At 35.0% G+C, this 25413-nt stretch overlaps 1 protein-coding gene across 2 annotated transcripts in view; it reads left to right on the forward strand.

Annotated features, from left to right (window-relative positions):
- STXBP6 (syntaxin binding protein 6) overlaps nucleotides 1–25413 on the forward strand; it is a 106662-nt gene that overhangs the window by 74071 nt on the left and 7178 nt on the right. For both annotated transcript variants that reach the window (XM_035328042.1, XM_035328041.1), the window contains 2 exons: nucleotides 13587–13717; nucleotides 15478–15643. In XM_035328042.1, the coding sequence (XP_035183933.1) occupies nucleotides 13587–13717; nucleotides 15478–15643 (297 nt within the window). The remainder of the gene's footprint in view (nucleotides 1–13586; nucleotides 13718–15477; nucleotides 15644–25413) is intronic.

Raw genomic sequence — 25413 nt, forward strand, 5'->3', positions numbered from 1 at the left:
CTAGCAAGATCTATAATGTGCAAAGTAAGGTTAAGCTGCTCGATTTTATGCTCTAAAATAAATTCATGAAGAAAACTCCTTTTGTATCACTGACAGTATAGATTGTTTATTTTTCAGAGCAATTTTTAGAGGAAAAGTTTCCAGGAGAACTACTATAAACAGTAAAATACATCACCGCAAATGAAAAATTAATGTTATATTACCATAGTAAATTATTAAGGTTAAGATATTCTTTTCTGTTTAAAATGTTAGAGTTATTTCTGCATTCTGCTGTGGGCTTCTGAGACAATTCTGTGTGTGCAGTGTATCATCAGTGTTTTTCTCATTAATCATGAGTCAGTTGTATCCTAAACCTGTTTTAGATTTTTTCTTTGGTTTAAAATGTCATGTTATGGTCATGACAAAGCTCAGGTTAGGTCTTCGTATCTTTGCAGTATAGAGATTAAATCTGAAGCCAAAATTAATTTGATAGACTCAAATAAACAGAAGACAATAGTCTTCTATATTAATGGCAAGAAATTTAGGGGCCAATAAGGGCTCTATGGCGTATACTCCTATAAGGACTATGCCTATGAAACAGCAGTATATAATCCTGTAATGTAAGGAGCTATACATCTTAAAATACATAAATTAATAGTCCTTAAATGGAAAAGAAAAGCAAACTTAACAAACAAAAAACTTAACAAAAAAAAAAAAGGAAAGGAAAGAAAAAAGAGCTGGTGGTATGCACTTGAGTCTTACCTTTGCATACATGCCCCTATACAAACATAGTTTGCTGGATGTACACAAATGTTTTATAGTAAAATATAGCATTTTTTTATTTGAACAGTCTGAGAATGTACGTTTTCAAAATAAGTTTTCAAAATCGTTGGTTGTTTACATACATACTCATCAATCACTCCTCTGTGACTTTAGGAAGTTAGCCTTTTATGTGAAGTTTTGAAGACATGGCTCAGGTAATCTTTCAATCTGTGACAGTGGTCTTCACCTTAAACTTGTGCTAGTCAATATTCTGGGATATGGAATTTGCTAGGAAAGTCTTTCAACCGTCCTCTAACTGCATATCAAAATGAGACCTATGTGCGTGTAACTGTCCCACCACAAAATCCCCTCTGATGGCCTTTGTCTATGTCTTACTTTCTACAACAAATTTTCACCAGATTCTGGGGTTTGTTTCTCTTTAAAGGCTAGGAAGGCTCTCTGTTAGGAAAGGCTATAATGATCCTTGGAAAAGAGAGGCAACTAATTCTTTTTGAAACTTTCTGTGAAAATTTTCCTGATAAACAGTACAGGTGAGAAAGTGACAGTGCTGATTGCAGCTATCACTTAAGTCAAATTTTCAGTCCTGCCATTGCAAGGTTGTGCAATGGCATGTGAGAATAGTTTTGTTGAAATAAAACTATTTGACTTAAAAGAGGCAGTTGATGCATGTTTGGTGTTCTTTAAACTGAAATGTCTTCAACTGGAAGCATCACAAAATACTTCTTCTTAGGATCCTCCCGCAATGTATGTACAGAAGGAAGCACCTATTTACAGAACAAATTGATTCTAAAACCCCCTTGCAGTAATTCACTGTCAAAAATGGGAACATATGAGCCAGTTATATTTAGTGAATATAAATAAAATTTAAATTGTTTTCAAAGGAGTTCCTACTACTGCCAGTGGGAATCTGTGATGTGCACTTACAGTTCATCTCTCAATAGTTAACTGAAAGTTTTCTGTTTTCAGTCTTTTCCAAGTAAAAGCATCTTTATTTATAAGGATTAGATCCATTTACTATTTACTGAATCTAGCTGCGATAGAAAATTTTCTTCAGAGCAGCCTGTATGTTACTGTCTATTGGATTTGTGGATGAAATTGTGTTGGTAACACCTGTGTTTTGGCTGTTGTGGGAAGTTCTTACACAGCATCAAGGCCTTCATGTTTTCCCCACTCCACTCCTCTCCCTTGCCTCAAGAAAGTGAGCTGGGGGTAAGCAAGAAGTTGGGAGGGGACGCAGCTGGGAGAGCTGATCCAAATTGGCCAAATATATATATGTTGTACCATATAACATCATGCTCCGCCATAAAACTGGGGGTAGAGAGAGAAAGGCAGGGGGCTGTCTTCCAGGGTGGTTGTGGCTTGGCTGGGCACTGATCTGCTTTTGAGAGGGGGGCCTTTGTGTCACTTTTTCTTGTTGTTTTCTTCAGGTATTGAACTGTCTTTGTCTGGACCCAAGAGTTTTCTTGTTTTTGCTCTTCCCTAGCAGAACAGGAGAGAGAAATGGTGGGGGAGTGAGCGGCTGGTTGGGTGCTTGATTGCTGGCTGGGTTCAACTCACCACAGTTGTGGGTACAAGAAAAAGCTATGAAAAGGACAAACCCCTGTCTCAACAGTGTCATCAGAGTAGTACAGTTCAGTATAGTCTCTTCAGTGTTTCTTCCAGCACTTCTTTTATTGTTTGTTTTTCCAAAAATGCAAAGAATGCAATGGAATAAGAAGATATATTCCATATAACCAGTTTAGAAATCCGTAAGTTTGGTATCCACTGATGCATGAAGTGAATGCTCTTTCTCCCAGCTTTCTTTGTGTGTGCATCTTGAGCGTTTTTCTTCTACCTTATGTGATCCGTTTGAATAATTTGTAAAAGTCTAGCTTCATCCTCTTATTAACACTGATTTCTGAACTGCTTTCCTGTGGATTTTGTTTTTTTCATGCTACTGGTATGCTTTGTCACCTGTTGTTGCCAGAAAGTGGTGGCACATTGGAAAAAGCTTTGTATGGATTCAGGAAAACCTTTTACATCATCACATTTTTGCTGTTTTCCATTGTAATGTGAAGTGTGCCTCCAGCAAAAATGTAATAGGCACTGGTACCTGAGCAAAGGAAGAAAAAATTATAACAGCTTAATGTATAAATCTCTGATTGCTACAAATAATTGGATGCTAAATCTATATATAAATAACACTTTAAGTTACAGTCAGAGAAATATATTTTCAGTTAGGATTGGACAGTTTTTCAATAACAGTCTTTGTTTTTCCTTGAGGTAGGTGAAAGTTCAGAGTATGGATTTTGTGTATGAAGTGAATTGCTTTTGTTGAATCAGCAACATGCAATTCTTTACTATTTTCAGGAGCCTTATAAGAGGATTTTTGGTGGAGCTTTTCCCAGTTTTTACTCCTGTGTCTTACAGGAAGTTGAGATGTGAGAATCATTCTAACCGTGTTGTGTGACTTTGAGAAATTCACTCTCTGAGTATCATATATACTATACAATGGTAATACTACTTATTTTACGGGGGTGCTCTGAGATTCAGTGCTTTGCAGAGGACTTTGAGACAGTAGAATAAGAACTACAATAACAATTCAGACGCTAAATATTTTAGTTGATGTTCTAGTCCCCTACAAAAAAATACTGTATGTTAATAAAAGTAACCATATGCAATATTTCATATCCCAAGTATCCCAAGTATTTAAAATACTACAGTAACTCAGTACTATCTGCTCATAGCACCTTCACATAAAATCTAGTCCACCACAGCTGTGAAATTTGTAATGTAGAGTGTATAGTGAAAATTTTTCTTGCAGTTCAAACACGTTTCTAGAGTCTCATGAGGGATCTATTCCTTCTGAGCATTTGATCTTTAAACATACCGCAGATCCAAATATTAAGAAAAATGTGTGGCTGTTTATAATGTATAAGACTTGATGTACTGTAATCCCAGACTTCTAAAAATTATTTCTCATAACATGTTTTGCTGTTAATTTCAGCAAATGCTATGAAGTAACTATTTCAAAATAGTCTTTAATATATGTGTAGTATAAATTATCTGTGTAGTAGGAAATTAGATGTTAACTTGCTTTTGAAATAGGACACTCTTCAAAACATTATTATTTTTCAACTAAGAATTCTGCAGTTTTCTGGGGGAGCTTTTCTTCTTTGTATCCATACTAGTGGTAGAATACCTTTCCTTAGTTCATGTACTAGCAATGCTTTTAACTATACTCTCTCTTTACAACCTTTACAAGATTTAAATAACTTGCTTCAGTTAAAATTGTATGATGATAACTTGGTACTGAAGTTGTTGGACCACTCGTTTTTCTTTCTACTTGTTTTTTTTTTTTTTCCTTCAATCACGCTCTGTATTCCTTCACAGATGTGTTTGCGATTTTTTGCTTTGGTTTGGTTTTTGGTTTTGTTTGTTTGATTTCACTTCTTCATAATCTGAAATGGTTTAAGTGCACTTTTATAATTGCTTAAACTGAGACCTGGATGCTATCATGCCATATGTGAATGTTAATCTTTTTGTAGAATTGTGTCCATCAGAAAGTTAGTCATGAATATGCAAGAAATTTTCCACCAAGGTTCTGTCTTAGACCCCTATGTAGTAGAAGATAAGGATTTTGTATTGAACAGTTGTAGTAGAATCCCTAGGTGCATCTGCTCTATGCAAAGTATTTACAGGTAGCCTCTTTTACTGTCTTTCAAGTAATTGATTCAGTTCAAAATCAAGGAAAAAGCACAGTTTTGTAAATCATTTTTTAAAAACCTCCTGCAAACATCTATTCTGTTGCAGTGGTTCCTTTTACACTGTAGGATCTTAGGTCATTGAGCAATTTATTCCAGAAGACTGTCCAGTTATCTAAGCAAACCTACAAATGGAAAACTATTCCCTAATGCAGTACTTTTGGTGAGATACTGAGAATGAATTGGAACTTTAGTTTTCCAGAGCCTCTTCCTGCCCCTCAGGACACTGCTGTGAGGTTCAGGACAATGCTGTGAGGTTCAAACATTGTTCTGTGCTGTGAGGTTCAAACATTGTTTTCAGGCTGATGAGGTAATTCCTAGTGTACTCCCTGCATGCGGATGCACATCTGTTAAATTGTATGGGAATTATGCCAAATTTCACTTTTTAAGAGAAGTACTTATGTGGTATTATCTTTAACCAGTTCTCCATAGTTGCTGGTGCTGAAATGACTAGAATGTAGTAAAAAGAATATCTCAAGACACCTTCATGGATATTCACTGTGGTCAATATTTTCAGACTTGATTTCAAAACTAGATTGAAGTGAGATTTTCTGAAGTGTGCATGAGTGTTTGCAAGGCTACTTAAAGTATCCTCAGCAATGTTTGTGTAGGTTGCCATCTTCATTTTAACAAAAAGAGAGTGAATAATATTGAAACTAGGGGATCCAGGCTAATACAGAAGGACACATGCTACAATGGGCTGCAATTCTCAGTCACCAGATAACTTCTAGTTTTGAGGTGAGGCTCTACCATGCTAGAATGAAGTAAAATGCTAATGCAGAATGCTTTTAGCCAGGATCAACAGTAGTTCTGGGCTGGTTGAGAGGTCTCTGATGATGATTTTGGTCCCTGGGTTGTAAGGAAGTTATCTTTCTTCCCTGGGACCCGATGGACATACCTAATACTTTTTTGTGCAGCTGCAATGCCTTGATAGATCTGTCTGAGCACTATCCTGTTCCTTTCAGCTAGATTTTAATTAAAAAATGTCTCCAGAACTCAAATTTTGTTATATCTGAGTAGAAATCACTCTAGTTGCAATTGACTGTATGCAGGAAAAAGGAGGTGGGAAGAGTTTGAAAGTTGGCTGCTCTGCAATGTGGAATAGTAAAAGTCAATTCTAACAAAACCTGGAAGTTCAGTCATCATTCTGGAAGTGAATATGTGTTTAATAGGATTCCTTTCCAAATATTTGCAGTTAAGCAGAAGCATTTTCTCTGGCTATAAAACAAAGTCTGCCATTCTTTCCACTGTTAACTGCATCTGTTTATACAACTGTGCCAAAGTGGAAAGCAGTTGCTTTGGTATCAATACATTAAACTGTATAAAGAATAATTTTAAAAAACATTAATTTATAACTGTAATGCTTCTACTTCTCTAGCTTTAAAATTTTGGTAGGAATAAAAAATGAGGCTGTCAAACTGCAGTGGCCGGATTTTATATGATGTTATAGGGGGGCTTAAAGTGATTAAATAGGCATAAAAAGCACTTATAAGAGCATGTATTCATGTTCTGTGAAAAGAAAAAAATGGAAAACCAGGTGCGAAACTGAAGGGAGGGGCACTGGTATTGGGAAAGAGTTTGTTGTTAATGCACTCTGTGGTATGTTTGGAAAGCATACACATACATATAACACTTCATGTTGTCTTACGCAACATAAACTCTGTTTTCATATAGGTATTGTAACCCAAAGTGTTTTTTTCATTTGAAGACACAACAAAAATATTCCTTAAATTGTATTTTGAACAATGTATGATTAAATCTTACTTAGAGATCCATATTTCTTCCCTTGTGATATCTTTTATCTGAAAAAAGGTAAGGCTGGCATCTTATTCTGGACAGTGATGCAGAAGGTGTTTATTTAAGCAGGTGGGTAACACAAACTGTTTTTTGTTTGACCTTCTGGGAAGAACTCTGGGAAAAAAGTACCTGTTTAGACTTAGGATTAGTTTGTCTCTGTTGTATTTGAAAACTTTTCCTTGTGTTTTTCAAATTGGTGTCAAAACGTTCTGTCATGCCTGAAGAAATGGAAGGAATTCATCTTTGATTAAACTGCTGTGTATTTAGGGTCATTGACATCCACTTGCCCTATTTAGTAAGTGGAGAAGATGGGAGCTATGCAGCTGTTCTGTGCTTTTAGCTCTTTACATTTCTGATGGTGACAAAAAGCAGCATTGCCAAAGAAAGGAAAGAGGAAAGATGGTCAAAAGTAGGAAATGCAATTCTGAGAAATGAAGTGACTTATCAGCCATTTTGACACCTGGCAACCCTTGAGGAGCAAGCAGGCATTTAAACAAGCCCCTTATCCCTTGCTACATTTTAGCTCCTTTTGCTTATTTTCAGTAAGGATTGAAGTCTTTTTCAGCTCACACTGTTGAATAGAAGAGTAAACAGGAAGTGCAAGATGCAGAAAGGCAGGAATCGTGGGAATGCAAGACCAAGAACACAAATTTTACTTTGTGCCATGCTTGTGATAGAGATGACTACCATTGCAAAACAAGGATGAGAATAATACTGAGGTGGAAGTTTAGTAGGTATTTTGGGACTTTGGGGGAAGTGATGGAGAGGTAAAGTCTATAAGGTTCTGGAAAAGTACAGAAGATCCTGCATATGTTCTCATTCTGTTAATATCCTATATTGTTCAGGTATCTAACCTGGGATCTCTTCTGTCCCACATTCTTTTTAAATGAAAACTGTTCCCCAGAAAAGAACTCCTTTTTTAAGAAACAAGATGCAGAAATGAGCTGCAAAATCACAGACAGTGCTCACATCAGAACAGCTAGTCCCAAGAACTGTATGCAGTTCCTAAGAACTGTATCTGCATAGAGCTCTTAGTGGGACTAGCTATTTTCAGTTGCAAGCATGTTTTTGTTTTTTGTTTTTTGTTTTTTCCTGTGCCTAAAATTAATTCTGGAGGTGACCTGACTACTTAGTAGCACTGTCATCTCAGAGCATCTCTTTGTATTAGTAGCTGAGGTCTAAGAACAGTGGCAGGTCTCAAAGTTGCAGGAAGTTGGACAGCCACAGTGGTAAGGCTCAAAGTTCTACAAGAATTAATTTAGTCCCTCTGTTAAATCAGTATTTAGTTGAAAATGCTGTGTGAAAATATACTGTAAATTTTGGTATTCAAACTGAAAACTGTAGTTCATAGCAAAGCTTACAATTATCATGTGAAGCTGCCTAGAAATAGTTTTCCTGAAATCCACATGGTATACTAAGACAATTTCATGCATCTGGTCCTTATTCTTTAGTACCTAAGTATGCTAGAGTGCACAACCTTATTTAATTAATCAGCTTTATTTGTCTGAATGTTAAAATGCTGTTTGGGGAAATTTGGGAAGTCTTTTCTTCTTGCCTTTTCACATTTACTAAAATGAAATCTATCATGGATTTCTCTAAACATTAGAGACATTTCCACCAGTTACTCTTGCCTTGTTCTCTGAATACAAAACCTCAGACTTGTGGAATCGAGAAGCAATTGAGGAACAGAAAGGTCACCGTTCTTTTGAAGGTCAGAAACTACAGATCACCGGACTAACTAGTATCTATAGCTTGCTAGAATTCTGCACAAGACTGTCAGAATTTTAGTCAATGAGCTTTTGCAAGCATATGAAACAGTTGTTCCCTTGGAGGCTAGGACTGAAGGGACTTGCTGAATTAGAATTAGATTTAATTGCACAAACAGAACTCTGGAGAGAAAAGGCAGCTTTTCAGTATGTAACCCTGGAGAACTGAAAAGTGTGGAGCAGTAATTATCTCTTTCATGGTCCATTCATAACCTACTTTTCTTTTTTTTCTTTAGGAGTGGGGTTTAAAAAGAAAGCATTTCTACCACAAGTACCAAGTCATTTTTATTTATTGAAAAATCTCTATAAAATCCGTCTCCGATATTAAATAACATGTTAATAAAAATGTGCTGCTTCTTTTAAATTTACTATTTTTATTGTAATTGACTCAAAAGTTTAGAAAACTCTTGGCTGTTTTTCAACTTCGTCTCACTCTGAGAAGTTTTTGCTTTAGGCCAACATTTCTACAACAAGGTAAGAATTATTAAATTCTAGATGCAGTGACTATGAACTTGCATCACCCTACCATGGTATCCAATTCAACATTTTCTTCACCAAAGATTTATTTTAAAGAAGTGTTTAGGCTCTCTTGCATTTTAAAGATATTTTTTTCCATCATTAATTATTAATAGCTACTTTTCATCATCAGTTATTTGTGAGCTGAGGGATGAATATCCACTGCAGCTCTACAGGATGTGATATACAGCTAGCTTATGCTGACCTAACATTAAATTGACAGGTAGTTTTGTATTAAACGACAGATACAGCCAAGTATATTCAGTAGAACTCTTCACTTTCAAAAAGCAAACTTCAGTCTGTCAGTCCTACAAATGAAAGTAATTTTTAAGTAATTTTTTTTTCTCCTACTTCATTTGCACTATTACCTTTTTTTAAGACGTAGTGACACAATAGCAATAAAAGCTTGGGTTACTTAATTTATTAATCTCTAAGAGCTATGGAGTACTCGTGTAGTGTCCAGTTATTTAAAAAATAAAAATTTAAAAAAAATCTTGTTATAATGTGAACAGATGCAGCAATCACTAACTCCTTCAAGATTTTATACTTAATTTCTCCTTTCAGTAGATATTTCAATCACTCAGCACTTTAGAAATACACTGAGATATGACTAGAAACTCTGGGAGGCAATCAAACCATTTGTCATAAGATTCCTAATTACCTAAAGAGTTTAAAAGTTATTTAATAAACGGATCCAAATTTAAAGAACATCCAAAGCTAAACACAGATATATAGAACCAAGACTTCAAGCACAGATGTTTTTTATATATGCGTTTCAAATATGATACAGTAAATTTCATAATGGGGATAATGTGGGTGGTTTAGAACCTTCACACTATAACTCAGGGACAGGTATTTCGGAGCAGGTACTTAAGGAGTTATCCCTTCTCATCGTTTTGTCTTTTCTGTACATGATGGACAGGTAAAGATACTTCAGAAGACTGACAAAAAAATAAAATATTCTGGGTTGCAGATGCGATTAATTTTGACTGCAACTTTTGTCTGCCTTAGCTTTCTATGTGGAGAGCTGTATTGATTCACTACTTAAGATTCCAGTGACATGCGGCACTAGCTTAGGTCTGGAGTTCAAATACATTCATTTCAGTGCGCTCTAAATTATGAGAGCAGTGACTTTCTTGACTGTCACAACATGATCTAAAGTAGATTATTTCTGCCTCTTATTTTTGATCTGCTTTTGAAACAGAGTGTTTTACTTAAATACGTCTCTTAAACTTTAACAACATCTTTGAAACTTAATGCTGTGTCTTATTTTTATTAGTGATGCAAAAGAGTTAGTAATATCTTAAATCCCAGAAGTAATGCTGTTTCTGGCTCAGTGCTTTTTGGTTATTTGTTAATGTACTGTTGTGGTGGTTTTTTTTTGTTTTTCATTTTAAGGAAAGGTCCTCAGTGTGTTCAATTGTAAATTGCTGTAGTTGACTTTTCACGTATTCTCTCTTAACTTACCAGTATATTCCCTGCTATCAGATAAATCTGTTTTCCCTGTGTCATCATCAGATGCACATAAATACTGTGTGGACCTATCTATTGATGGTTTCCAAGTAAATGCATTTTGTCCGCGCTGTTGCAACCATATTTTCAAGGTCTAATGTTCTTCTACCAAAGCAAACAAACAAAAGCAAACAATAACACACACACACAAATTGAAGCATAATTTTAACATTGTATTTTATAAAGGTAGATAAAGATTTTAGCAAATACATCTGTATGACTTGTCAGAAAGTGTGGCTAGGAGCGTGTAATTGCTTCCAATTTTTTTCAAATTTTTTCAGATCTATGAAAAGACTTCTTACATGTTTGCAGTTCAACACCCACTCAAATGGCTTGTGTGGAAGTGCTCTAGTTTGGAAAGCAACGTAATGAGCAGCTGGTGAGGATAGCTTTTCCAGCTTCAAGGGAGTCTGCAGAGTTTTAATGACTTCCATGCTACTGTCAAGCTGTCGTGGACTAAACGAAGGTTTTAAAGCATGTTTGGTGGGTTTGTGGGTAGTAGTGCTTAGAATGTTCTGGAAACTCTAGCTTTTTCCTTTAATACTGAGACACAAAAGGTGAAGTGCAACTAAGTCTATTTCGCTGCAGACAATAATTACAAGTGAGAGACCTAAGGCAAACTGCCAGTATTCCAGGAGGGTCACACCAGCTAACTTGAGACCAAATTTATATCTAAAACAATGACTGAGATGTTCAGCCTTATAAGTTCTTTTGCAGGACTCAGCCTTTCCAAGCCTTAGTGTGTTGTGGATGATATAGGACCAGTCTTCCACTCAAGATGTTTTTATACTTTATCACTAATAGGAATTTTCAAGAGTTGCTGAAGCTTAGACACTCAATGTGATCTTCTTTTTGCTGAAGTGCTGAGTACTAACAGCTCCAGCTGAAGAGAAAGCTGTTTATTGATTGTTACAAGTGCTATACAGAGAAATTTAAATAATTAGATTATTCAAATAGGAAAATGTAAAATTAACCAAACAATACATGGAGTTTTTGACATTGTTTCACCATCAAATCTGTAAAATCTGATGTTTTTCACCTTGAACTAATAAATTACCTCTGTTTTCAAGAGCACCAGGAATGTGTGTCACGTACGAGCCTTCAGAGCAGTGACAAGTTTGTTGAAATCAAATTTAGGGCTGTACATCTCATAATCTGTTATCCATAAGATACTGAGGAAAAAAATAATATTTGATCATACGATTGTTTTATTTAGGGCTTCCTATTTTTAAATGCTTTGTTTTGCAATACTGCTGGTGTTGATTCTATATGTGGCTTATATATAGTATGAACATTTTTACTTTTAACACATCTAATTCAGCTGTATATTATTGTGTAAATTTTCATAGAAGTGGAATAAACCAGAGATCCTAAAATTTGAGCCACTCTTAGATAGACTTCTTCTATTAGTATTACCTAGAAAATATATGGAACTCAGTCTAATATATGAGAAAATATTTCATATTTTCATATTTCATATTTCAGAGTGGTCCAAGCATGGAGACCATTGAGCAATCACTGAATCTTTAATACTCATCTCACTCACTTCTAGTCTTTGCATTTCAATAGTTATTCTGATCTAAGTTTGTTGCTACCTTTCTGATACTGTGTTGATTTCCTCTGTTCTGTAACATTTGACCTGCCATTCTGAATCACATACTACGCCAATTTGATTCTCAGTGTTTCAGCTGCTGATTAAGAGACTTCTGGCAATCTGTTCATTATATTGTCATCAATAATCTGGTCAATATATTGAGTCCAGCTGTGCTTTCTAGTCTGAGGTAATTTCTCAGAAATAATTATCTACCATGTAGAAAATTAATATCTGACTTTTTTTGACATACTAAATTTTCCATGGAAATGAATTTTCTGTTAATAACAAATTAAGTTCCCATAAAGCTGCTCAAGCTTTTACCATAGACATCCATTGAAAACGTATAAACCTGAGATATTGAAAAAGAACTTTTCATGTTAATCAGAATTTCCATTCTAAAGTACATTTAACATCAAGCCACTGACCTCTGCAATAGGAAATTTTCATCCTAAAAAGTAATGCTAGCTCTTTTCACTGTGTGGAATGATGAGGCATTACATCAATATTTAGTTACTGTACACCTGTGCCCCTGAGTGCAGAAGCATATGCAGTATGTGTCTTCAAATTTGAAGTCTGTTAACTTGTTAGTTTTCCTGGTAATTTGGGTAAAGTGAGTGCACAAGAAGAAGCAATCCTTACTACATAAGTCTTGATTATTTAAGAAGCCTTCTTTAACTGCCAGCATCTAAAACCAAAAAGGAAAGTAACCATTCCCAATACTACTCTTTTTGGAGGGTCATATGGATTAAAAGGACTTTAGGAAATAGATTTTAGCATGGAAAACAAATAACACACCAGCCTTAGTAGATTGTATGGTATAATCATTCAAAAAAAATATTTTTTCACTGAGCGTGAAAATGTGTTTTGAAGTTGACTTAACATACATCAACAGAAAAATAACATGAACGTAATAGTGAGTATGATTATATAAAACACCTGAAATTGTTTTAAACAATTTTGTGGTGGTTGAAAGTATATGTAGTTATACGGATTAAAAGAAAATGCATTTGTTTAGAGAGAAAGTATAGTACAGGAAGCCATTTTTCCTGCTGTTGAAAAGTTAGCTTTAATGTTTAAGTACGCTTTGAATACCTGATGCTGAGTTAAAGTTGCACTATTTTGAGTATTTTATATTGACTTTTTTTTTCCAAAAGCAGAACTGTCATGCATGACTTATTCCCATTGTTTGTAACTTTTAACATACTTGGTTTGTAACATGCAAGACTGTTCTTTTTTATGGGCTTTGTTTATGTTACCTACTAGTTGGAGGAACAGGATGGAACGATTTCCACAGGCTGTTTGTGGTTTGGTGGGTTTACTTTCTTAGTTCAGTAAGTGTGTATACTTAAGTCTGTTGACTGTAACCTGGTAATTGAGTGTAATAGATGTTAGACGAATGAGAGCTACATGTAGCATCTTATGAAAAGACTGGAGAAACCTGTAGCTTTTTCAATCCTTCACCAACATTGAAGTCATTCCAAAGTAACTGTTAAATTAATAAATGCATTCATGCATATATGGACATATACTTGCATGGAGTTGTCATGTTTGTTCTCTTATCTTAAAAAAAAAAAAAGTGAGAGAAATAAATGAGTAAGAGGCTGTATTTGAGAATCCACAGCTAATTAGCTTGGTGAAATGAAAATACTAAGATGACAGTAAAAATGCAGATGGGAAGAGCTCAGCTTTAGTTAAGTTTTTTACAAACTGTTAGCAACTAATGCTGATAATGGCTGAAGTGTATCTAATACTGAGTTGTGTAATGCTTGTGTGAAATTGTACCATCACATAGAGAAAATACACCATCAAAATTGCTACTGATACAGTGAACTAAACAATATGTTTCTGAAATATTAAGCCCACTTCAGTTGTATGCTTTTTCTTTTATATGTTTAGTGACAAACAAGAAACCGGCTCAAGCTTCTATTACGAAGGTCAAGCAATTTGAAGGCTCTACGTCTTTTGTCAGGAGAACGCAGTGGATGCTCGAGCAGCTACGCCAGGTCAATGGTATAGATCCTAACCGGGTGAGTTTGAACAGTTACAGAAAATGAAAACTGAACTTTTAATACCTGATTCACAACTCAGTTACATCTTTCATTATTCAAAAGGCAGATGGAAAGATGAGATACAGGATTAAATGCAAATCCTCAAAAAAGAAATAATTTAGTGTGGTATGTGAAATAGATTTTAATTGGAAAAATGGGAGGAGGCCAAAGCTCATAATCAGCTATTTTCTTCTTTCCTTCCTGTCTTTCTCTACTCTTCCTCCTGCTCACTCTCTTCTTTGAAAAGAAAAATAAAAGCTGTGTTTGTCTTGTCTTCAGCTATAAGCCTCTTGGGTTCCATTTTGGCATGCAGCTCTGTTGTAAGAGTAGTAAGCAGAAGCAAAGACAGGAGAGGTAACTGAGGTTCAAGTGCGTGGAAATATTTTGAATCTTGCCTTTTTTCTAGGACAGTCCTCTCCTCAGATCCTTCTGCAGTTCTTATCTTTCTGTACAAAGGGCTGTGATGTGGTTTATTTGCTAGTTTAAATTTTAAGTGATTTTTGCTTTTTGATTTAAAACAAAAATTAAAGCAAACAAAACCCCACAAAGTGTTTTGGAACTCCTTCCAGAATTTTTGCCTCAAACATGTTTTTTTTTAATGTGGAATATACAGACTGCCTTGAGCTGTCTCGACAAAGTCACACAAACATGTAATAAGCTTACGAATACGAATCAGACAATGATCACAAAGCAACTTAACTGCGTTCGTTGTACAGCAGAATGCTTGTAGATAACTCCATTGGTTTGCTCAGGGCTGTACTCTGATCAGCTGCCTAAATCTGAGTGACTTAGTGGTGCAGACTGTGCTGTTACAGTACAGTCTTGTTAACATAAATGAAGCCTTTGGAGTTTTGTGGATTTTTCTTTGAGTAAAGGGGCACTGAAAATGAGAGCAATGATATGCAGATATGGGATATGACTTTAAGGCCCTTCCCCATCAACTGTTAAGCAGATCTCTAAATAGCAGCTTGAGATATTTTCACATTGAAAGTCCTATCAAGTTCTTCAACTTAGACACATTCCTTTAGGACTTGTTTTCCTGTGATTCTTAGTGCCATTAACTCAAAATAGAGTTTATTGGATTAGTTTACAAAATGAATTCTAGCAAATATTAAATGTATAGCAGCAGTACTCTTACAGAATCCATTTACTTTGGTAGTTGATGTATGGTACGGAGGTGGGGGGTGGGGGGTTATTTTATTCTGGCAGTGCTCTTTTGTTCTTGTTATCCTGAGATCTATACAACAGTTTATGATAATAAGTTAAATACAATAACTGCAACTTGCTATTTATCTTCCTTCTTGAGTGAATATAGAGAACCACATTTTCTATAATACATTGCGAGAACAATTTTGAGACTGAGAGGCTGAACACGTTAAAGTAAAAATACCTTTGTTAATACCGAAGAAACATAGTAACTATGTATCTGTAGCTAAAGAGGACCTCTTATGAGATTCCAACTTCTAATTCTTTGGTCTAAAAACCATTATTTTCAGATATTTTTTTCATAGCTGAATATTCCTCACTAAAAGAAAAATAAAACAGTGAAAAAAAATATCCTGCCTGTGTTTTCATCCAAAAACATGCAAAAGAAAAATAATCCCAGGATGGTCTTTAGTTACATGATCATTGTCTTTTTTCCCTACATAACTGCTTTTTAAACAATGACAGTTCTACATCTTTTTCCAAATCGTTAATAAAACCAGAGTAATAGTAATGTATATATTTTTTTCTTCTAGGATTCTCCGGAATTTGATTTACTATTTGAAAATGCTTTTGACCAGTGGGTAGCAAGCACAGCTTCAGAAAAATGCACATTCTTTCAGGTTCTTCATCACACTTGTCAGCGATACCTTACAGACAAGAAACCAGAATTTATCAACTGCCAATCTAAAATTATGGGAGGTAAGTCAATTGAAGCTGGAGTACTTTGTGCAGTTGGACATGAAATGATTTGCACATGAGTTATTTTGTGTTCAGATGAGCTTGCTACCTATCTACATCTTGAAATCACGGGTCTAAATACACTGATTTCACAGTGGCGAAATACAGGCTTCACAATTTCTCCATCAAGCACCACTTCAAATTCTTACAATACCTTTTCTTATGTTTAGTTCTAGAGGTAATATCCACTACCCACCTTGTGAGAAGTCATTCTTCTCCCATTCCTAGCAGCATTGCTTTCAGTTTGCTTCCAAAAATATTTCTGGGCTGCCTGGAATATTTCCCACCAGAAGTCTGTTCTACAGGGCCATTTCCTAACAAGTGTTCCCAAAAGTGTTACCAAATTCCTGTAGTTTTTTTTTTAAATTTACTTTGATCGTGACAGAAATCAGTTAAGTTTTATTTTCATAATTTCTTTATCCTAAGGTATCTATCTGATGTCTATCCAGGATTAGACATCAGGTTTAAAAAAAAGAAATAAGGGGAGAGGGGAGACACAGGGGAACACGATCTGGTCAATATATAGAATTGTTGTTTATTATCCACTTCATGAACAACAAACACTACTTTTGGGGGAGGATTTTTCCCTTATTTCACAAAATATTCTTTGGGAAAATAAACCTTTTGGAAGGTAGGTTTTAGTTGTTACGTTATTTCTGAAAATAGTCACCTTTTTATCTGCTCTAAACCAGAACACTTCTAAAACCTTTTACGCCTTCTCTGTTCCTCTCAGCTGGAATAAAAAGTTATTTTTGCTTTTTCAGTTAGTCTTGTAACATTTGATGTCTCTAAACTGTCAGAGATGCACAGGCTGGCTTGAGGTTTTGTTTGTTTGTTTTCCCCCAAGACATCAAATACAAATACAGTCAGCTTTACTCAACTCCTTCTGGTAGGTCTATCTTATAAAACTGGTATCTGTTCCAGTACACTGTCAGAAGTACATTTTGTGCACCCACCTTTGTATTCTTGTTTCTGGCTGTTACTTTGTCTTCCATCCCTTTCTTCTAAAACACCAAAGGTAAACTTGGGGAAGGGGGAATCATCTCCAGTTTGGCACTTACATTTTAGGTAGTGACACTGAGGTTACCACTAACTTTGCAGTCAGAGCCGTTCTGTCAATCATACTTGCTTTTAGTGTCTTCTAAAACTAAGATAAAAGGCACAAATTTTTCTTCTAAACATCCTTTTTTTTTTTTTTTTTTTTTTTTTCCTCCTTGTTCAATTAATCTTCTTTCCATCATCTTGAAAAGCTTTTGGATTACATTATATTTAAAACCTTAAAATGTATTTATCTTACAGAGGCATGCTTGCTGCACTGAGTAAAAATAAACAAATAACTGTCATTGCAACTTTGAAATATCTCCTGTTAAAGGTAGCCCTCCTTCATGATACATAGTGCCATGAAGTTAGTTTGGTTTACTAGGTTATGTTAGTTGGTCAATTACGTTGAGGCAGACAGAGATATTCAGTGACCAGAAATAACACCATTCATCGACTTTAGAAGCTGTTCTGTTAGTTAGTAGTTCACTGGTTCAGATGCTTGGCATCTGCAATTTTGCTAGTTCTCCTAGTAAGCCCAGAGATGGGCCAACTACACATCAAAACCCATTTAGTCTGAAACCTGCAGTATCAGAGTTCTGCGTGAAAAATACAGGAAGTATGTAACAGATTTCAAATTCATCCTCACTGGAGAAAACAGGGCATCAGTATAGCCAAGCAAGCCAAATAATGTATACCTGAGGATATATCTTGAATTATATTACAATCAGTTTAGAATTTGCAACTCTTCCCCTCCACTTTCTCCTGGTAATTAACCAAAGCAATAGATTCAAGTCATCCTGAAACCTTAGCACTGTCAGATTATGGAGGAAGCTTGTCACTTCTTGCCCTTTGCGTTTTAAAGTAGCCTTTGTTTTAAGTGATATTCTTTTGACCTTTCTGGGGGATATGCACAGTAATTTCCTCTTGGATGGTTTAACTTCTAGTACCAAACAACTATGTTTTTAATAAATTATTACAATATATGCTTATGTAATGGTATAGATATACACATCAAAGATGTAACGTGAAACTTGTAACTATACATATTTTCTTTAAAAAAAATAAAAAATAAAAAAAGACCAAACTTCTTCCCAACTGGAACTGAAGATCAAAGAATTTGAAGGGTTTGTTTACAAGCTTACTAATTGAGCCTTAGTCCTTCCTAAAGGATGCAAGTGAAGAAAGTTAAATTCATGTGTTTCTGCAGAAAGTGCTTAAGAGCTTATCCTTAAGTAAATAGGTGTCATCCTGTGGAACTGGAGACCCTCTTCATTGACTTCCTGAATTTACTCCACACACACACACACACGCTTCCTTCTACTGGCCTGATTCTTCTTCTCTAGAACTATTTTTTGTGTTGAGTATGGTGTAAGGATGTCGTCTGTGGAGTTAAATAGTCTACGCTGTTTTCTGTAACTTGCTTAATGACATTAATTATAGTGATAATGAAAACTGATGAAAGGAATGGGTGCTAATTCTCAGAACATAGAACAAATTCAAATTTGCAAAGACTGTAATGAGATTCTTTCCAGTATTAACTTGTGTGAAATAGTTAATCTTTTGTTTGGAAGAGGCCTCTCTATTGCTTACAGGTGGTTTCTAGATGTTGCTTTGGGAAGGTAAAGGCAGGCATTTGGAAAGAGTTGTTGTGTTTTTTTTTGTTTGTTTGTTTTTTTTTTTTGATTAAACTAGGAAATGCTTTCTCCTTCCATATATTTCTGAGGTACTGGCATATGTCTAATTTGAGGCATTGTTATGTTATGTTAATTGTTACTAAGTAACCAAGCTAATCAGATTTTTTTTTTAATTTTTTTTTTTTACATCAGTAGTGTGTTTAAAAAAAAGTTGGAGGTGAGCAGTGAGCTGAATATTTTTATCCACAGATTATGATCATTATGACAACTTAATTGTTGACCTAACATTAGGCTGATACGAAGAATACATTTAGTCTTTATATTTCTGGGCAGAACCCTGTGATACATAGTGTTTGAAACCTCGAAGATTCTGTGCCTGTAACAATTAGCAGTTGCTGCCACCTTTAGACACACATCAGAAGTGCAGAATCCTTGGAAAGACAGGTTGAAGAAAGATGATGATCCTGCAGTTTTTTTGTTTGTTTGTTTTAAGCTTTGTCTTATAAGCTTTGGTCATCCTGTCAAATTAATTAAAATATTCTTAGAAGTTCAAAGTAATTATATCTTTGCCTCTGTAACCTTTCCTCTAGGACAGGTGGCAAGAGTTATTAATGGATCGTTTTTTCTCTTCCCCATATATTTCCAGTGTGAGAATGGTAATGAGTTTCTTTTTTTGTAAGCTATTGACTCATTTTAGCTTCAGTGATCTAGGAATAGGACTTTATGGTGTTTTCATTAATTCTTTGGACTTATTTGAAGATGAAATTTCTACATGAAAAAGCCAATTTGCATTCAGTTTTAGAATGCAAATCTATAGTATTTTAGAAAGTCGTCCACTTGTTTTTATTTGGAAATAAGACCCAGGAAAAAAAGTTATTATGAGGCTGTGTTTTGGAAAGCAGATTTCACAGAGGTTTTGAAGTTTGCTAGTAACTGTAAGCTTTAAAGCAAAATATTTTTGGTCATGTTGTCTGAAAACCTTTTGTATATTGAAAGAGATGTTCATGAGTGATATGTGGTGGAGCTGGTAAACGTATAGTAGCTTTTTCCATACTGTGCAAGTTTAATGAATGACTAAATGAGACAAACGGAATTAGGAATTAGGATGGGAAGAAAGACTATTGCTCCCCCTAGCCTCATTCTTTTCACATGTCTGATACTTGTTTTCACCTCTTTACCTGATATAGTCATTGAGGAACTGTATGCTTGAGCATGTTACCCTTACAGACTTCCACTTGTAAATTAATTCTGATGCAAATGACTTTGACAAAATTAATCTAAATTGAAAAAATCTACCACTTCATTTTGGCAGCATTTTACTATTTTCAAATTATTGACCAGATGAATCTTAGCAATGTTTCTATATGGGAACTACAAAATTCTTTGCATTGCATTAAGATATTTTTTTGCCAAGAACATAAAGGTCAATGTCAGTCTAGAGACTGAAATATTAGAAATTATTTTCTTTTTACTGTCAGAGACCATTTCAGGTGCTTGCTTTCATCCTCTGCATATTCATGTTAAAATTAATTCTGCTCTACCATTTGTTTTTATTTAACTGCATAGATTTTATTTATCATAAGCATAAAAGCTATTTGTTGAGATCTGAATGAATAAAAATCATAGAACAGCTCGGGTTGGAAGGGACCTTAAAGATCATCTAGTTCCAACCCCCCTGCCTCGTCCAACCCGGTCTAGAACACCTCCAGGGATGGAGCATACACAGCTTCTCAACTCTTTGAGTGAAGAAGAGTTGAAAGCTTGTCCTGTAGAAATAGTGCATATAAACAGACCTCCAAATAAACTTTGAAAGACAAGAATCTTCTGGTGGGAAAAAAAAAAAAAAAAAAAAAAAAAAAAAAAAAAAAAGCACATTACATTCTTTTAAAAACTGTAAGCTTACGTAAAATCAGAAGGGACATTTATTGTTACATTTATTGTTTGGTTCCTTTTACATCTGTACAACTCTCAGACAAGATAATATACAAATCAGTGAGCAATATATTTTATTGCATTCTGAAGAATGAAAGTCTAAGTGAGATGTTATCTTCAGGGTGCAAAACAATTCCTGTTTGTCACAGAAATGACAGAAATTTTAGATCAAAATACTTGATTTGGGTGTTCACAGAGCCAGAGTGGAATTCTGTGGTTTTGCACTAATTAAGAATTTTTAAAGTTTTGGGTTGGTAGACATTTATTAGTGTAAGTATTAGTTTATTGTCAATTTGACTTCGATATGTATGCTATATATTTGCCAGATTTTAATCATTAATTTCTAATTTCTGTAGCTCTGGCTAAACTTCAGAATCAAGTACTATATTTCAGGGGGAAGGACAGGGCATGAAAACTATGTGATCATGTTGAACCCTAGAAGAAAGCAAGTCTGTAAATGTAATTAGCCTGAAAAAATATAAGTAATATCTCATACTTTTTTGTTTTAATGGAACATTTAGTAAAGGTAAATGAGATTAAGACAAAAAGATCAAAGAAAGAAAAAAAAAAACACAGCTTATAAAATTAGCTGCTTATATAAAAACATCTAAAAGATTAGCTATCCGCAGATATGAATATAATAATCTTATTAATATGCAAACTTTGGAAGTAATCTATTATGCTTTTGTTCTTCTGATCATCAAGAAAAGTAGTAATTATTGAGCCTTCATTGTGTGTAGTTATTACAGTTCTATTGCAATACTCCGTATCTTTGAGAAGGTGGTAATGCATACTGGTAGATACAGGAGTAGACAGAGAAGTCTGATCCATTCTGACAGTTGTATTTACTTACTTGCTGTTCTTCTCTCCGTTATAAATCAAATACAATTAATTTATAATGCAGGGCTACTGAACTGCTATATTATATCTGTAATGCATTCCAGCACCTTTGAGCTGTAAGCTTGTTTGTATTTTGTTTCGTTGTGTGTCTGTTGTGTTTTTTTCCCTAGGAAATTGCATTTAAACTGAATGTGTTATAGTGGCTTGACAGTTACTGTACTGTTGGTTTGGATGTTGTTTTTTTGTTTGTTTGTTTGTTTTTGGCATGAGTTCTGCTTGAAAAAATGCTTATGTGAAAGAAAATGAACAGTCTGTAAAATCAAGTTGACAGAGAAATCAGTTCCTGAATGTCAGTCATGCTAGGAATCTGATTGCAGGACAAAGTAGTGTCGCAGCTCCATCTATGACAACAATAAGCTTGTGAGGTTCCACTGTTGCAGTTCAGTGAACACGAGATCACATTCTCCAGCTGTAATGAAAGTTACTGTATTTGAGATGAAATACAGCTGCCCACACTCAAACTAATGATGTCATTGATGAGAACTTCGTAACATGTTTGAAGTACTCCCTCTGGGGAGCTGAGATTTGCTGTACATCTCTAAAGAAAATTGCTGAAGAAAAGTTAATTTGATAGCCATTTCAGAACACCCATTGTAGCATGACAGTAATTTTATAAGGGTATATTTTACTGATTTTCTGTCTTTGTCTTCACAGTATTTAAACTCGCTCATAAAATTCAAAACAGATCAGATTTGCATCACCTTCATTCAATATAGACTTAACGCATTGTATTGCGTCAAGAGATCTTCAGCTGTAGAATATCTTGAGGGGATAAGAGGCATGATACTGGCATCGCTGTATTGATTTCCAGGGGCAGAGTCTGATCAAGTCTGAAATAACAATCACTAAAAACACATAATTCTCCCATTGTTGAAGGTATAAATGAGAAGCTGGTCCAAACTACTGGAAAACCTGTTTTACCTGCTAATCTTGATAGATCCTGTGTTGCTACCAGGCTATGAACAAATTCTCTATTCATTTGTCTCATCTCTATGTTCCATTAGAAATGTTTATCCACTGAAAGGATACATAGCTGATGAGTTTACATTAGTGTTTTCTGTTCCATCTCCACTGCCAGACCTGTGATAAGATAAATGTCAAATGACTTCTTTGCCTCTTTGGGAAGGCCTGCCCATACATAACCTTGCTTTACATGAATGTATGCATTTATATAACCAATATTTTTTCTTCTCCTTCTCCCCTTCCCTCCCTCTCAAGGACTAATGCTGAAATGATGCTTTAAAGCCAATTTTGGATTTGGACAGGAAGGTATGGAAAGTAGAGTTCTCTCAAGTTAAAAGTTCTTCAACTTAAGCTTGCAGCTAGGAAAGTCATTCCTATTCTGACCTGAACAGAGTATGTAATAGTATATCCTTCCACTCCTACTGAATAACCATTCAGTAATATCTTTCAGACTTGCCTTACTCCCCTCCAGGAACCATAGCAGACTCCTCTTAGTTGACTGTGAACTTCAACTCACTTTTTTTCTTTGTTTTATGCGCTTTTGGCAAAATACCAAATTAGGTGTATTTTTAGATATGTTAGATTTAATTCAGTGTATCTAAAAATCTCTCTACTTCAAAATAATCTGCAATATTTGCCTTCATTTTTCAATTCAAAACTGCTCTTGTCCACTGTTGGCATTAATGAGCATTAAATGATTCATTTGTGTGAGAAGAAATCACCTAACCCACATCAAAAAAGTCGAAACTACTGTAATCAGTCTTAATTTTAGATTACTTCTTTTTCTGATACCTATGCTACTTTCCCTTGTAGAAAAAGATTTTTACAAACCTGGAACATTGATCTGTGACTTGAGCGTACAATGACTTGTGATGTTGTCTGATCAGTATAAGCTAACAAAGTGCAGCCTGCCACCTTTGTGCAAGCACTGGCACCTCTAACTGAACACATGATGTTCAGTTAGAAACTGATCTGCCTGAAAATTGTTCTCTTCTGTTTAGGCTCTGGCCTTTTGTTCGGCATGGATTTTCAGCTAGGTCAGTTTCTCAATCTGCCATCCATCTGGCTGTGAAGTTACAAGTGCAGATACAAGGAAGACAATAGAAATGTGCAGGTGGTGTGGGGCACCTGCAGAGGGGCAAGGCTGGCAGTTGTAGAGGTTCACATTGGCTTAAACTAGCTGTGAAATCCTATTACAGTTTTAGTTTGTCTGCCTCTTCTCTCTCCTCGATTTCTCTTTGCCCGTGTACTTTCTTCCTTGTGTTTTTCCAGAAAGAGTATTTTCTGAAAGCAGGGAGGACAGTGTGGAAGGACAAACCTGTATACGACTTTTATCACAATATTTACCAGACTGTGGTAGCTAATGCTTCTTTTGACAGTCCAAAATTTGACTTTCCAAATTCAGGTGCAGAGACCTACAGGTGCAGGTGCAGAGGGCTTTTGTTTACTTTTAGAGAAGTTGGATGTCTGTAGAAATCCTTCTCTTCAGCCTGAGCTAAGAGACTTCTAAATTTTAAGTCTCAAAATTAATTTGGGAAGGACATTATTCTTCAAAGATAAATTGAGAAAATAATATTCTGATTTCAGTCTGCAGATTCAAGTATTTTAAAGTTGTAATTAATAAGTTTAGTAAAGTTGCTACTTCCAGTGAATGTTCTGTATTTCAGAACACTTGGTCATCTTTTCTTGATGATAATTTAAATATGGAAATTATCTAGAGACTATTTGGGAGGAATGATGTTGGGAGACTGAGGATGTAGGGGTGAAGACATTTCCTCAGTGCTTTCTAAAGGAGAAATAGCACTATACTGTATATCTTCTTCCCTTCTTCAGACTATTTTACCGCTTACCAAACACATTTCTTTTTTTATCTGCAAATTGTTCAGTATCTTTCTCTTCTCTCCCAAGACCTTTAGTTTTGTATTGATACTATAATTACACAATGCCTTTGGCTCTTAGGTGATGAGTGCACAGGCAGTCAACAAAACACAAAATAGTAAAAATAAAGAAAAGCTGTTCTTCAGTCTGTTTCCAAACTTCTTTTGAACTTCTAGTGACAACAGTATATCCTAGTGTAAATAATATGTTGTAATACATGTGGTCTTGTTAATGAATTTGAACTGATTGCTGTTATACTTTTAACTGTACTTTATTCATTGATGCAGCTCCAGTTTTATGCTGTTCAATGGGAACAATATATAGCTCATTTTCTTAAATAAATAGTTCTTATGTGATGAACAGAACTTCTTAATTACCATAGCAAATCATGGTTATTTCCTTCTGGAAACAGAAGGTAATTGCTAAATGCTGTGTTAATGCATGCACAATTAAAAGTAAATGCTTGTGTTTACAAATCAGTCACTGTAAAGTCTTATCACTGATGTACAGATAAAGCTCTGGATTAAACTGAAATACTTTTTATAAGGCTAATAGAGAATGCGTTGAACCTTTTATGAATGTGTGTTAAAACAGATCATGCAAATGACAATAATGATATCTCAGGAGACCAATTAGTTTCATCATTAAATAGACCAATTCCCACACTGATTGATGATAGTGTCTATTTATCTTTCAGGTACTGTGTATGACAGGTTAAGAATGTTCTTTTCTTTGTGCATGCTCTGATGCAGCTTGTGATCATCATAAGAAGAAAAAAAAAAAAAAAAACTAAAAAATAAGGCTGACAGGACCTGTGTGGTGCTTCCTGCAGTCTCGTTTGTTCAGTTTTTCTGTCCATCAGCAAGTAATGCTTCCAGAATTACTGGTCTAAAGCACTTTCCCAAAGGCCACTCTGCCTCTCCACTGTTTCTGCATCTTTGGGCCCAATATGTTACGTACAATTGTACAGGTCACTAACAGAATTTTCAAAGGAGAAAGGAGAATTTAATTCCAGCAGTTCATATTCTGCTTCAAGAAATTCAAAGTGAAATGGCTGATCTGCTAAGCAAACTGGGTTACCAAGCTGTGTAGCTGCTAATCAGTTTGGAAATCAGAATGTCAGATAATAAGACAATTTCAGATGAAAAGACAAAATATCATAGAAAAAAAGCTGTATTAAAAGCCACCCTATTAAAACACTTATTTGCATAACTAAAAATAAATAAGTAGTATGCTTATGTGCTTTTATTTATAGCAAACATACTGTTGAAAAACGTTGAATGAAATCCAATATCCTTCTTGATTTTAGTTTCAGACTGAAATTGACCTAAACATACACATTTTGCTGATATTAGAAATTAATATTAACCTAATATTTTAGAT

This window comes from Oxyura jamaicensis, chromosome 5 (assembly GCF_011077185.1).
Source record: "Oxyura jamaicensis isolate SHBP4307 breed ruddy duck chromosome 5, BPBGC_Ojam_1.0, whole genome shotgun sequence".
Classification (NCBI taxonomy): Eukaryota; Metazoa; Chordata; class Aves; order Anseriformes; family Anatidae; genus Oxyura; species Oxyura jamaicensis.